The sequence below is a fragment of the Triticum urartu genome, chromosome 7A, assembly GCF_056163025.1.
Source record: "Triticum urartu cultivar PI428250 chromosome 7A, HENAU_Tu73, whole genome shotgun sequence".
Classification (NCBI taxonomy): domain Eukaryota; kingdom Viridiplantae; phylum Streptophyta; class Magnoliopsida; order Poales; family Poaceae; genus Triticum; species Triticum urartu.
This window is the reverse complement of record NC_141879.1, coordinates 719,318,077-719,332,584: the sequence shown is the minus strand read 5'-3', so window position 1 is coordinate 719,332,584 and position 14,508 is coordinate 719,318,077. Positions and strand designations below refer to the sequence as shown.

The following is a 14,508-nucleotide window of genomic DNA, read 5'->3' as shown; positions in this document are numbered from 1 at the left end:
ACTGCATCCTCTGAAACTAGTAGCTCTCTGTCAGTATCACTGCAGGTGTTTTTTTTATTTGAGGATCGTATCACTGGAGGAGTTGTGCTTCTCGTTGGGCTGAACCGGTGCTAATGGCCCAGCCAGCCCGAAAGCCCAGCAAAATTTTCCCTCTGACGTCCATCGCACGGCGACGAGTCAAGCACCCCGTTGACTGACTGACCAGGCCGGCCCGGACGCACCCATCACGGCCTCTGGCCCACCACGAGTCCACCCCGCGAACGAATTATATCCACTCCACTGAGCCGCGGCGAACTTTCTAGCGCATCGCGTGTCGTCGACGTCGACGACCCATCCGGCACCAATCCCGCCCCTCCACGTGTCAAACCCTTCACTACACCCACGAGACCCCCGCCGTCCGATCCTCCAGCTCGCCCCGACGGACGGCCGGGGCACGCGCTCCACGTCGAGCTCCCGCGCGCCATCCACTGGCGGCCCGCCGCGTGGCCGGAGCCACATCGCGGCCGTCCGCTCGTCCGCGTGGCGCCATCCCGCCCGCGCGGACCGGGCGTGCGGGGTCTCCTCCTCGCCCGTTTAAATGGGTCGCGCATCTCGCCGGCCCCGAGCCAAGACGAACGCGACGAGCTCACCCAGTTTTGGTTGGCAGAGTGAAGCGGCGGCCGGCGACGATGCGCAAGTGGGCGCTCTCCTGCGCGCTCCTCCTCGTCCTTCTCCTCACCACGCTCCCCGATCCAGGCAAGCCCCCCTGCCCCTCCTCCCTGCCCAGCCCGCCGCCGCTAGAGCTCTTCCCCTCCTGATTTTCTCGGCGATCTCTGCGGGTGGGCAGCGAATTTAGGTGGTAGTTTGTGATCTGTTCGGTTAGGAGGCAGCGCGCCTAGATACGGTGCCAGGAGGTAGCTTATCAGTTCTCCAGCTCGCGTAGCCGCTTGATTTTCGCGGCGGCACTCCCCTCTGTTGTCTGAATCCCGCGCCGTGCGATGAATTCATGGTGGGGAATCCAGACGGAATTGCTTCCGGTTGTTTGATCCGTTCGTGTAGAGGCTAGTGCTACTGGGCGCCATCTCTGATGGCAAATTTCGGTCCAGTTTCCGCTGTAGATCTCGCATCTGAATTACTGGCTCTGTCGCGATGCGCGCTCGCGGCCACCCCGATCTGATGTGATGGCAGGGCCGCTGGGGTTTGTTCGGTGTTCGACATTACTGGCTTACTTGGTTCTTAGATCCGTTGTGGGTTATTAAATTTTCAGCCAAATTATGCTGCTAATTAAGTCGCGGGGTTTAAATAGGGTTTAGTCCAGTTACTCGATAGATTTATACACCAATCTAGTGTTTCCTTAGCGGAAATCTAGTGCTGCTTGCTACTGATCTAGCGCGCTACTATACATACTCCTAGTGAATTCAAACAATTGTACCTATCTGCTGTAATCCACATCAACACACCATATTCGAGTCGTTTGTCTGATCCTTGATGCTTCTGCAGCTAAGAAGCTCCAAGTCAATGCCGAGGAGAGCAGTGACGAGGTGGGCGACTTTCCCAAGGTAGAGGAGAAGCTTGGGGCCGTCCCCCATGGCTTGTCCACCGACTCTGAGGTTGTCCAGAGGTGCGCACTAATGCCTGATCGACGCTGATGGTTCCCATGTCATGCTGCTGTCATTCTGTACTGATACCATGACTTCTGATGTGCGAAGGGAGTCCGAGTCGATCTCGAGGAAGACCCTCAGGAACTCGGCCGAGAAGTTTGAGTTCCAGGCTGAGGTGTCCAGGCTCATGGACATCATCATCAACTCACTCTACAGCAACAAGGACATCTTCCTGAGGGAGCTCATTTCCAATGCATCTGATGTATGTATTGCATTTGATTCTGACCCCCTGTATTTATGTTGCATTGTGGGACCTGGAAACTAAAGGGTGGTGCCTTTATGTTTGCAGGCTTTGGATAAGATCAGGTTCCTTGCCCTCACTGATAAGGAGGTTATGGGCGAAGGCGACACTGCTAAGCTTGAAATCCAGGTATGGTTACCTGCAGAGCTATTAGCCTTTTTTTATTGCCATGTCATTCCTCTTTGAATTGGTTGGTAAGGCATTTGCCCTGTCCACATGCAGATTAAGTTGGACAAGGAGAACAAGATTCTCTCTATTCGGGATAGGGGTGTTGGTATGACCAAGGAAGATCTCATTAAGAACCTTGGAACCATTGCCAAGTCTGGTACTTCAGGTACTGCTGTTTTCTACCGATTGCTCTGCTCTAAGATATTTGAATTCTCCAGTGCAAAATCAGCATTATTTATTTCTGGAATATTGCACCAAATACCATCCAGTGTATAATCTAATCATTGAATTTATCTTGTAAATAAAATTAATTGCTTGCACTTTTTGCAGCTTTCGTGGAAAAGATGCAGACTGGTGGTGACCTGAATCTCATTGGGCAGTTTGGTGTTGGTTTCTACTCAGTATACTTGGTTGCTGACTATGTAGAAGTGGTCAGCAAGCACAACGATGACAAACAGTAAGACACCGACCAATCCCCTTGTCTTTTGATGCCTTCTACTTTTGATGCATTCCTTGCCTTTCTCTATGCAATTTTCTTGTTGCTGTTGTGACGTTGTATCCTCTCTGGTAGATACGTGTGGGAGTCCAAGGCTGATGGATCATTCGCTATTTCGGAGGATACATGGAATGAACCCCTGGGCCGTGGAACTGAGATCAAACTGCATCTCCGCGATGAGGCTAAGGAGTACTTGGAAGAAGGCAAGCTGAAGGTATCACCATATTACCATGTCTTCTTGTTGTTAGTGCAGTTTACTTTTGTTAAATTCTTGCTGTATTTGTACTTAAGACCCAGTGGATCTGAATTATACCTGAAGGTATCCATCCATAGGTCTTTCTGTCCCATAGTTGTATTTCAAACATTATATGACGAAACACATCTGCCACTTTGAGGCATTTTTTATGTTATAATTTGTTTAATATGGTTGCTGTTTTTGCAGGACTTGGTAAAGAAGTACTCCGAGTTCATCAACTTCCCCATTTACTTGTGGGCAACCAAGGAGGTTGATGTTGAAGTGCCAGCTGATGAGGAATCAAGTGAAGAAGAGGAATCAAGTAAGTTTTAGACTCTATGTTATCCATTCTTTCTAGATCATATTGTCCTGTGTGCATGCAGTCACTAACGCATTATCCATTATTTTGTAGCCACAGAGACGACAGAGGAAGAAGAGACAGAAGATGATGAAGAGAAGAAGCCAAAGACAAAGACTGTGAAGGAAACTACTACTGACTGGGAGCTTCTGAATGATATGAAGGCCGTGTGGCTTCGTAGCCCCAAGGAGGTTACTGAAGAAGAGTATGCAAAGTTTTACCACTCACTAGCTAAGGTACATACTGTGGTTATATGATTATAATTTATTGGAGAAATGCCTAGCTTTCTGACTTGAGAAGAAAATAAGGAACGTCTTCTAACTTTAATTTTTCTGTAGGACTTCGGTGACGACAAGCCTATGACTTGGAGCCACTTCAGTGCTGAGGGAGATGTTGAGTTCAAAGCTTTGCTCTTTGTTCCCCCGAAGGCTCCACATGATCTGTACGAGAGCTACTACAATGCTAACAAGTCAAACCTCAAGTTGTATGTTAGAAGGGTTTTCATCTCTGATGAATTCGATGATCTTCTTCCGAAGTACCTCAGCTTTTTGATGGTACTGCATATTGGCTTCTACAGATTTTTTTTCTTTGTGATGCTTGACATGCACAGATTAACTTATAACTTGCTATCTCTCTCTCTCTCTAGGGCATTGTTGACTCAGACACATTGCCCCTCAATGTATCGCGAGAAATGCTTCAACAACATAGCAGTCTGAAGACCATCAAGAAGAAACTGATCCGCAAGGCTCTTGACATGATTAGGAAACTTGCTGAGGAGGATCCTGATGAGTACAGCAACAAAGAAAAGACAGGTAACTAGGGTTTCTGGGAAGTTTAAGTCACTTGCTATAATTTATGACGATAGTCCTTATAGATTGCCTTCTGTAAGCAGATGATGAGAAGAGTGCAATGGAGGAGAAGAAGGGCCAGTACGCCAAGTTCTGGAATGAGTTTGGCAAATCAGTCAAGCTGGGAATCATTGAAGATGCAACAAACAGGAACCGTCTTGCGAAGCTTCTGAGATTTGAGAGGTTTGTCCTACATTCTGTATTCCAGTATTATTCATGCTGGTAGTTCTTTCCATAAACTGGGGCACAGAATTGATCTTTTGTCTGTTTCAGTTCCAAGTCAGATGGCAAACTTGTCTCCCTTGATGAGTATATTTCAAGGATGAAGTCAGGGCAGAAGGACATCTTCTACCTTACAGGAAGCAGCAAGGAGCAGCTAGAGAAATCTCCATTCCTTGAGCAGCTAACCAAGAAAAACTATGAGGTATGTTACTGTGGTTTCCCCTTTTCATTCCAGTCAGGTTTAGTAGTACCTATGCAACTGCGTTACCACTGCACTTGCTATTTGTCCCGCTTACTTGCATATGCACTTTTGAAAGAAATTAAATTCACAATGATGATTTCATCTATTCAGTGTATTCAGAAACCAGTTTTTACTGAAGATCACAACACATATTATGTTGCCATACAGCATTTTAGGAGATTTAGGACTCAAATTCTGTGTTGAACGCACAGATTGAATTTCAGTATCTATAGTTACAGTAATGTCAATTCCAATGCTGGCAGAGAGTAACTTAATACCTGTCAGAGTGTCAAGAGCTTGATACTTTGTGCTATGCTTGGCATTTGCAGCAGGTTTAAATGGTAATCTGTATGAAGCTTGTGAAGTAACATGGCACCCGATCTTTTCTTGCAGGTTATCTACTTCACCGACCCTGTGGACGAGTACCTGATGCAATACCTCATGGACTACGAGGACAAGAAGTTCCAGAACGTGTCCAAGGAGGGCCTGAAGCTTGGAAAGGACTCGAAGCTCAAGGACCTCAAGGAGTCGTTCAAGGAGCTGACCGACTGGTGGAAGAAGGCCCTGGACACCGAGGGCATCGACTCTGTGAAGATCAGCAACCGGCTGCACAACACTCCCTGCGTGGTGGTCACCTCCAAGTACGGGTGGAGCTCCAACATGGAGAAGATCATGCAGGCGCAGACCCTGTCGGACGCGAGCAAGCAGGCATACATGCGTGGCAAGAGGGTCCTGGAGATCAACCCCCGGCACCCCATCATCAAGGAGCTCCGCGATAAGGTTGCCCAGGACAGCGATGTAAGTACAGTCTTCCCTGTATACCATGATTTTTGCTCTCTGAATGCTGCAAGAGGCAACGGTGTCTTATGATTTGCTAACTTGATGGTGTCTGTGTGTGTGCAGAGCGAGGGCCTGAAGCAGACGGCGAGGCTGGTGTACCAGACGGCGCTGATGGAGAGCGGGTTCAACCTGCCGGACCCCAAGGACTTCGCCTCGAGCATCTACCGGTCGGTGCAGAAGAGCCTGGACCTGAGCCCCGACGCGGCCGTGGAGGACGAAGATGAGGTTGAAGAGCCGGAGGTGGAGGAGAAGGAGTCGGGCAAGGCGGAGGAGCCGGAGCACGAGCAGTACGACAAGGATGAGCTGTAGTTGCTGATGGTCTTGTCATCGCCCATTTAGCTCTCAGTAGAAGTGTTGGACTGGAAATGTGATGGTTTCGAGGGACGTCCATTTTTACCGTGCGAAAACGCAAATCATCGTGATACGAGGTTTTTGTCAGTGTAATGTACTGTACCTAGTTTTGTTTTTAAAAAGTTAAATGATACCCTAGCTAGTTCAAATTAGCATGCCTGCTTCCTTTTGTATGCTTGCTCTTTTGGTTTCTTGACGGCGCTGTAGTTACAGAAATGAATAATGGGGTTATGAAGTTAGTCTGGTGGTACTGAGTTTTACCAATGCAATGCAGGGTTATTAGGGTAGCTCCAAGGTTGAGTTAGCCGCTATATCTGAAAGCAGGAGGTGCTGCCGGAATCGATTTTAGATTGGAGCATAAATGCATTATTCGACGGGAGTTGGACCCATTTTAGATCAGAACTGCCTATGTGATGTGTGCACTGAAGAAATGAAATCGTCCCAACGCCTTTGGATTGCTGGGACCAAAAAGCGAAGAGCGTTCCGTTGGCACCAACAAGGAAAGCGGACTGAGCTCCGCCAATCTTGATTCTTGCAGTGGCAGCAATGGCCGCTCCTCCGCCTCCCCCTCCTCTAGATCCGCAGGTAAACATGATCCTCTCCCCTCCTCTTGGTGTTCCTGATTAGTCTGTTTCTCCGTCAACACCCCACCTCTCCGTGCAGCTGCAGCCAATGGCCGAAGGGTCGGCGGCGAGCAAGCTGAGCAGGCTGGAGCACCACCACCACGGCGCCGGCGACGAGCCGTCCTTCCGGATGGAGGACCTTCCCGTGGTAACTTCCCTCCCGCCACCTCCTCCTTTTTCACTTAAAAAAGTAGCCCTTGATGTGATGTGATGCCCTCTCTTGTGGTGTTCTCCATGGATCTGCACCTCCGGGGTGAAAAAAAATGGTGTTTTGTTGCCTCACTAGTTTTTTTATTTCTTGAAGTGAGGCTTTGTGTGTAGGGTCAAGCTGTTTGGTAGACGAAACAGAGCACCGGCTTGCTTGATTTGTTAGAGAGGAAAAAAAATGGCGAATCACTTCTGCTGAATCTAGTCCCGTTTCACATTTTTCCAACTAAATTGTGTTCCGAAACAGGAAACTGCGAAAACCAACATGTACATGACTGATAAGTAAAAACAGTACTAGTAGCAGAATTGCGCCGAACTGAACACTAGATTACACGACAGTTACTTGGCTGCAGGACAGTGCATAGAGATGGTCACCAGTTTCAGGGGAACCGGAGAACATGTTTTCCATGCCATCAGTCAAAATTATTTTCCTCATAACTACCAAAAAGGAAAACCTCTCTCTTATTTTGTAGCTTCGCATTCCGTCCAAATTTGAAGGAGAAATTAGTTCCTTGTCTTCAGAGCAAAATGGCCTGAAAACTGTCCATTCTCTCTAGGAGCCACACAGGCTGACACAACTATCTTTTAACGCTCCCACAGACGTCGCCTCCACACACCTGTAACGGCATCCGGGAGTACATGCAAGATTGTTACAAATAAGATCGTAAAACACCCAATAAAAACTCTCTAAAAAGATGCGATTTGCATCTCGTCAGATTTCTCTTTCCAATGCATACAGTTTCAGCATTGTGCATTTTGGATTTCAGTAAATTAGTGCCTATTCCGCTTGTCTACCAGTTTAACACACTTAAAGAGGCTGTGAGGACCAGCATTGTTTCAACAAGTTGGAAAATGCTCTGGACATTTCACTGTAATCTGTGTTTTTATGGTCCCAATGAACTGGACGATGACCCTTCAGTGCCCCCTTTGGAATCTGACGAGGAGGCCGCCGTTGATGAATATGTCAAAACATCACAAGCTAAGTTGAAAATAAAACGAGATAAGTTCATTGAGGCTGTGAATTGTGTTATTCAACGGCATAGCGGGGTAGGAGTCAGTAAGTTCAGCATCAGGTGTGCCCTGCACAACGAGGACTTTGATCATCTTGACAGGTGGATTGGCTTTGCCGCTTCATTAAAGGCGAAGATCATGTCTTTTGACCTGAAGAAAATTGTTTGCCCGTCCAAAGAAGTCCACAAGTTCCCTCTTGAGGCCTTAGTTGTTCAAGGCAGCTCTTGTGTGCAGTCCTTGTATCTCGCTGATGCTTCTATAAAAGCCACACCCAGGCATATGTGGCTTCACACTACTCAGAAGGCTTGTTCTGGAATTTGTTGAGATATTCGGAGACTTTCCAGGCTTTTTAGCAAACTGTTTAGCACTCGAGGACCTAGAGCTGATTGAGTGCTCTGGTGTAACCAATTTAAGCATACCGCACCAACTTGATAAACTTCAACATTTGCTAATTGACAGAATGGCTGTCGAGACGGTTGAGTCTCAGGCTGCCGATCTTGCTCATTTTGAGTACAAAGGAAAAGAGATCCCTATAGTACTTCATGGTCGCTCAAAGTTAGAGAAGGCTACAATAATGTTTGGAGGCAGCAATGGACTGGCCCGTGTATTCACTGCAGTTCCAATCATTTTGTGTGTGAAGGTGCTAAATGTGCAGGCTCAAATATCTGCTTATGAACAGGTTACCTGGTCTATATTTACATATCCATGTTTTCTTACCTTGTACTAGTTTCTTGAAACTGGGTTTTAATTAATGTCATCTTATTTGTCCTTGTCATGTCTCAGCTGCAGAAGCTGGCACCAAGACCATGTGGCATGTTTATGCATTTGAGGCATATGACTTGTGGATTAACTGTCTTGTCTCTTAAGAAACCAAATTCCGATAATGGAGTTCTTCAACTGATTCACTGTCTGAATGTTGCACCCCAACTGCAGACCTTGCACTTGGATGTGAGTGCCATATTATTGGTATTGGTAGACAAATAGATGGTTTCCAGGAAAGACATGTGTACTCGGACGGGTTTTGACCGACTAACTGTTAACTTTGAAATGCAGATGATATATTCATACTTCAAGGCTTCAGCGCCTGATGAGGTGGCGGAGGACGAAGGCCCCCACATGCATCACCATGATCATCTTAAGACTGTCCACTTCAGTGGGTTCCGGTGCTACAAGGCTCAGGCTGAACTGGCGTGTTGTATCCTGGAAAATGCCCGTGTTCTTGAGCACATGGAAGTACAACCAAGGGTTGCAGCTGCAATATGCTGACCTGAAGAATTTCACTGTCGAAAGAAAAATTTTACCGGGGGCTCGGCTTGCTTCGGAACGCTTTGGTAAGGCGATCACCGTCTTAGATGCCCCTTCAGAGTGAGCAAGCCTATTTCCGTGTACCATCAAACGATCAGCGGGTTCCGGTGCTACACGACTCAGACCACGCTGGCGTGCTGTATCCTGGTTCCTGGAAAATGCTCGTGTTCTTGAGCACATGACAGTACAGCCCTGGATCACGACCGGGATATGCCGTTATGCTAACCTGGTGAATATCGGCGTCCAGAGAAGATTTCTACCAAGGGTTCGCAAGTGGGCATGACTCGCTTCGGTAAGGTGATCACCGTCTTAGACGGCCCTTCAGAGTGAGCGAGCCTATGTCATTTTCCCATCTGTGTTCTATAAAACGATCTTATCATGCCTTTTCAAAGTTAATGTTGGCTGGTGCTGCGCCTGTGCGTGCGCTTGTTTTCTATGTGTTCTTCAGGCTATGGCTGGTGTATTATGTTGAATTGGCTACTCCAGTATGCGCTAAGTCATCTTGAGCCATATGGTCTTTTCTCTTATAAAAAGCTTGAACGACAACTCTTGTGAAAGAAGTAAAACTATACCCGAGTAAAAAATGAACTGTATCTTCAAAGTATGCACTAAATCATCTTGAGTCATACAGAACATGTACACAGAATTTGCTGCATGTTATTTCACTTGGCTGGCACTGAACACCATGGCGCCCAACCTCAAATGAGCATGGTTTTTATAGCATGTTTCAGGGGCGAAAAAAGCCTGTTTTTCTCTCTGTATCCACACAGGCATTAATTTGCGGTTTGTTTGGGCACAAAATTTCGCTGAAAGTTAGATATGGCCTATTCACCGCATCACCATCACCAGAAAAGATGGTCAGGAGAAGGGTTATGTATGCACATGCACGAACAGAGGAAGATAGAAAGTGTCTTGTCAGCGAACCGTAATAAGAACGTAAACGCGTGATCCAACAAAGACGGCCAAAATACATTTTTGTTTGGTTACTGCAACCAAGATCCAAAACAAAGGATGAACAGACCACCCTTCTCCCTGGAAGAGATTCAGATAAAAGAAGGACGCTGAAGAACGGATCCAAAACATGGCTAATAAACTGAATAACCTGCAAATGGAAGATGAGGAATTCGCTTGCAAGCGCTACCGCCTGATCGTTGCCCAGTTGTGGAACACAATGTGACCCATGGAATTTGGGAGAGACGATGTCATAAACCAAGCCAGATTGTGCCTGGATGTGGCTGGATGAAAGCACGAGCCCAGACCAGATCGTCTTCCTCGCTGGCCATGACCATCTTCATGTTCGTGGTGTTGTCAGCTAACGTGCTTGCCATGAAAATTCATCATCTTCTCACCGTCCAGGTAATCTGAAACCAGCCATGGATTGCGGCAAAGAAATCTGGGATCCCGAGAGCTAGGGTTCATCTAATGCGGGCACCAGGGACATTTCAGTCATTCACTTTCTAGTGTAAACTTGGAAATGGGCCCAAATCGGATAAAAAAGGGTAAGTTATCAATGTGCCAGCATAGATGTGTGTGGCAAAAGATCAAATCTCGGCATAAAAGGGTAACCAGACTAAACTCGTTCCGGCTTTGGACGGCAGGGAGGATAGCGATGGCCAGAACCGGAGAAGATGAAGTAGCTCCTCCTCCTCCTCCTCCTCCTCCTCTAGATACACGAGTAAGTGATACAATCATCCTCTACCTTATCCTCCCTCGTATGTGTTTCCATTCAATAGATCGATTTAGATTCCCTTTCTCCATTAACCTATGGTTTGCCCGACCCCTCCCCCTCCCGATCCCCTCGCGCCGCAACCCTAGGGCAGCGTCAGGGGGATCAGATCCCAGCGCCGCTAGCCCCATGACCCATAGCGAAAGATCCTACCGCCGCTGCCGCCAGCGTTGGCCGCGGTGGTGCGGCGCCTGATGCCAAGGCGTTGAGGCAAGAGGAGGTAGTGGCAACCCGTCGAGATGGCTGGGGCACCTCGGGCTGGGGGCTTCGCGCTGCGGCCAGGGCGGCTCCCTGGCCGTGCGGCGACAACCGATGACCCGATGGCTGGTGGTGCTGGCGATGGTGGGCATGGCGGCGACTGTGGATTTGGATCCCACCCAGATCCGTCGTCGATTCTTCACGTGGATGGTTGGTGGCGTGATGAGGGCTCCAGTGAAGGGATGGAGGATCTCTGCCGGAGTACCGACGACGGCATTGGTTCCAGCCAGCCACGAGACCGGGACAACGCGGCTTTCGGTGAAAACCACGCTTCACTGCGGTCTTGGCGGACGATGGCGGCGTCTTTGACATCGTTTCCTTCTTGAGGCATCGTCGTTGCAGGTCATGTCAACTCGATCGGGATGTCATGGGAGAAACCCTAAATCTGGAACCGGATCAGGTGATGATGGCGCCTTCGGTGTCGTTCTCCCTCCCCGGGGCATCATTTTGTAGTAAGTGCTGGCTGGGGAGGACAAGAGGAGGAGCGGTGTTACGTCAACCTCAAGGCCGGCGACGGATCCTGGCGGCATGGCGCCGCGGAGTCTCGATGACGGGCGCGTGTGAATGGATACGTGCATGATGGTGGCGTTGTCTGATGCCTTGGTGGCATTGACGGCATGCCTGGCAAGGTCAGTGCGTCAGTACCTCCTCTGGAGATGGATCGGCGAAAGACGGCGGCAGCAGGCTTTGAGAGTGCGGCAGACCGGTGTATGACCCAGTCCCGGCATTGTGGCTTGGCTGGGGCATCCGGCTTTAGATGAGGCTTTGGTGTGATGTCTGTTTGATATTCGGCTCGGACATTTGGCACCCCTTCATCAAGTGGATAGGAGTAGCGACAGGTGTTGCTAAGATGGTGACTTTACTTTTATTGATGTATTACTTTGTGAGGTCTTTGTGAATGATAATAAAATGGCTGCATGCATCATCCAGACGCAGAGGCTGGGAGTATATGCTCGTTTTCTAAAAAAAATTAACCTATGGTTTCTTAATACGTGCAACAGCCCATGGAAGAGGCGGCGGTGGTCAAGATGGGTAGGTCTGAGCATCATGACGACATCGCCGACGCGCGCAGCTCGCCACCATCATTTAGGATGCAGGACCTTCCTACGGTAACTTCCATTCCACCAGGCTATTTTGTTTTTCTCTCCATAAATTACATAAAGGGAAATTGAATATTTACTAAAGTGTTTTTTTTATATTACTTCATGCTATTTTCCAAGTGATGTGAAAGTTTGGGGCATCTTGCATAACTTGTTTTATGTGCGATTGCATATCAAATTGCTATAATAGATCATCAAACAAAACATGTTTGCATCTGCGTATATTTCTCTTTCAAATATATGCACATTTAGCTCATTATGCCAATCAGTGGCTGTTAGTTCTAGTCAATATGCCTAAAAATTGATACTTTCTTGTCACAGGAAGTTCAAGCTATTATAATTTCACTGCTGCCACTGAAAGAGGTTGTTAGGTCACGCGTTGTTTCCACAAGTTGGAGAAGGGTCTGGAGATTCCACTGCAATCTTTGTTTTGATGGCCTCGCTACTCTGGATTGGGACACAAATGACGAGTTCAAGGGTACTACCAAAATAAGAAAAGAAAAGTTCATTGAGACTATAAATTGGGTTATTCAACAACATAGTGGGATAGGAATCAATAAGTTCAGCATCAGGTGTGGAGTACACAAAGAGGACTCTGAAAATCTTGACAAGTGGATTGAGTTTGCCGCTACATCGAAGGCAAAGATAATAGCTTTTTCTCTGGTAATAATTGATTATCCATTTGAATTTCACCACTTCCCGCTTGAGGTTTTAGGCACTCAAGGTAGCTCATTTGTGCGATCCTTGTTTCTCACCGGCGTTTCTATAAAGCCACACTCGGGAATATGTGGCTTTACAGTACTCAGAAAGCTTGTTCTGAAATGTGTTCAGATATTTGGAGACATTCCAGGCTTTTTAGCAAACTGTCGGGCACTTGAGGACTTAGAGATGATCAAGTGCTCTCGGGTAACCAATTTAAGCATACCGCACCAACTTGATAAACTTCAGCATTTGCTAGTTAAGAAGATGGATGTCGAGACGATTGAGTCTCAAGCTGCTGATCTTGCTCATTTTGAGTACAAAGGAAAAGAGATTCCTATAGTAATTAATGGTGGCTCAAAGTTAGAGAAGGCTACAATAATGTTTGAAGGCAGAAATGGACTGGCCCGTGTATTCACTATGGTTCCAATCATTTTGCGAGTGAAGATGCTAAATGTGCAAGCTCGTATATCTGTTTATGATCAGGTTACCCCCAGTGTCTATTTATCTATTCTTGTTTTTTACCTCATGGTTATAGAAGAATGGGCTCTAATGCCATTCATTTTGTCTTCGCAAATTTCCAGTTGCAGAAGCTGACACCAAGGCCAGACCACAAGTTTATACATTTGAGGCATATGAGTTGTAAATTAACTGTCATTTACCATAACCTACCAAATTGCGACAATGGTGTTCTTCAACTGGCCCACTGTTTGGATGTTGCACCCCGACTGGAGACTCTGCACTTGGATGTGAGTGTCATTTTATTCGTGTAGTTAGATAAATAGACAGACCTCTAGTATATTTATGCATGCCTGTATCCATTATTCTTAGGGAAAGATCTGCACTTGGATTGTTTCTGACCGACTGTCTGCTAACTTCCAGATGCAGATGAAGTACGTACACAACATGGTCGGGGTGCATGATGATTCGATGGAGGAGGAAGGCCCCCATATGCGCCGCCATGACCACCTTAAGACCATCTACATCAGTGGGTTCCGGTGCTACATGGCTCAGACTAAGCTTGCGTGTTGTATCCTGGAAAATGCTTGTGTTCTTGAGCATATGAGAATACAGCCATGGGTCTTGACCAGGATATGGCCTTGTGCTATCCTGTTGAATATGGGCGTCAGAGGAAGATTTTTACTAGAGGTTCACGAATGGGCACGACTCACCTCAGAGCGCTCCGGTAAGGCGATCACCGTCTTAGACGACCCTTCAGAGTGATCATCTCATCATCCATGCATCTTCAAACTTATTATGAGAGGTTATTTTGTTTGTCCTCGGTGTAATAGCATAAAGCTCGAACGGAGTTACAACTCTCTTTCTTTTCATTTACCTTTGCCTACTCCTGTGAAAGAAGTAAAAAAATATGTATCTCTTGGTTGGTCTCCGGGCAGAAAATGGAATATATTCTCATAGTATCTTCCACCCAGATGCAATAAACTTTGCTGAAAGCCTCTTTACTTCACATGCACAAACCGGGGCATAAAACAAACATGTATTTGTACTAGCTCGTGCACGTACGTTTTACTTCACATGTATGCAGTGTGATCAGATGTGACATCAAAAACAACAGAATTCATGCACAAACTGGCATTAAACGAACATGTATTTGGTGCAATAAGTCGCCCTCCTTCTTCTTCCTCTAAACTTTCTTGGCAGGGAGCTCACCGCGGCAGTCAAGATGCCATTGTCCAGCCACCAGTGCAGTGTAAAATTCAGACACATTCAATACATATTCAGACAAATTCAGTACAGTGCCTAAATGATGAAAAACTCAGTACACTGCCTAAATGCTTCAGACACTGCAGTGCAGTGCCAAATGCAGTCCAAGCACAAATGGAAGTTTCTTATCAAGCAGTTAATTAGCTCACCATATGACTAGAAGTTGGGTTCCTAGATCCAATGCTTAGACTCACTTTTGCTACTAACAAGTGTT

General features: G+C 47.0%; 2 protein-coding genes and 1 pseudogene across 3 annotated transcripts; all 3 read left to right on the top strand.

The window, feature by feature from the left end:
* Positions 1–578: 578 nt before the first annotated feature.
* SHD (Chaperone protein htpG family protein) lies at positions 579–5,792 on the top strand. The gene is made up of 15 exons (XM_048694077.2): positions 579–735; positions 1,480–1,600; positions 1,689–1,842; positions 1,930–2,010; positions 2,104–2,215; positions 2,380–2,506; positions 2,621–2,759; positions 2,988–3,102; positions 3,193–3,374; positions 3,477–3,692; positions 3,785–3,950; positions 4,031–4,169; positions 4,260–4,410; positions 4,843–5,247; positions 5,353–5,792. Exons 1-15 carry the CDS (start codon positions 669–671, stop codon positions 5,596–5,598), a joined length of 2,421 nt encoding a protein of 806 aa, XP_048550034.2. The 5' UTR covers positions 579–668; the 3' UTR covers positions 5,599–5,792.
* Positions 5,793–5,943: 151 nt separating this feature from the next.
* Positions 5,944–10,178, top strand: LOC125529658 (uncharacterized; annotated as a pseudogene). The gene is made up of 7 exons (XR_015611578.1): positions 5,944–6,225; positions 6,304–6,411; positions 6,920–6,939; positions 7,238–8,160; positions 8,265–8,429; positions 8,535–8,708; positions 8,965–10,178. The product of XR_015611578.1 is annotated as an uncharacterized LOC125529658 (transcript).
* Positions 10,179–10,323: 145 nt separating this feature from the next.
* LOC125529659 (F-box/LRR-repeat protein At5g38396-like) lies at positions 10,324–14,020 on the top strand. Its single transcript, XM_087536782.1, has 5 exons — positions 10,324–10,461; positions 11,772–11,879; positions 12,192–13,055; positions 13,154–13,318; positions 13,452–14,020. The coding sequence occupies exons 1-5, from the start codon at positions 10,396–10,398 to the stop codon at positions 13,791–13,793; spliced, it is 1,545 nt and encodes a 514-aa protein (XP_087392908.1). The 5' UTR covers positions 10,324–10,395; the 3' UTR covers positions 13,794–14,020.
* The last annotated feature ends 488 nt before the right edge of the window (positions 14,021–14,508 follow it).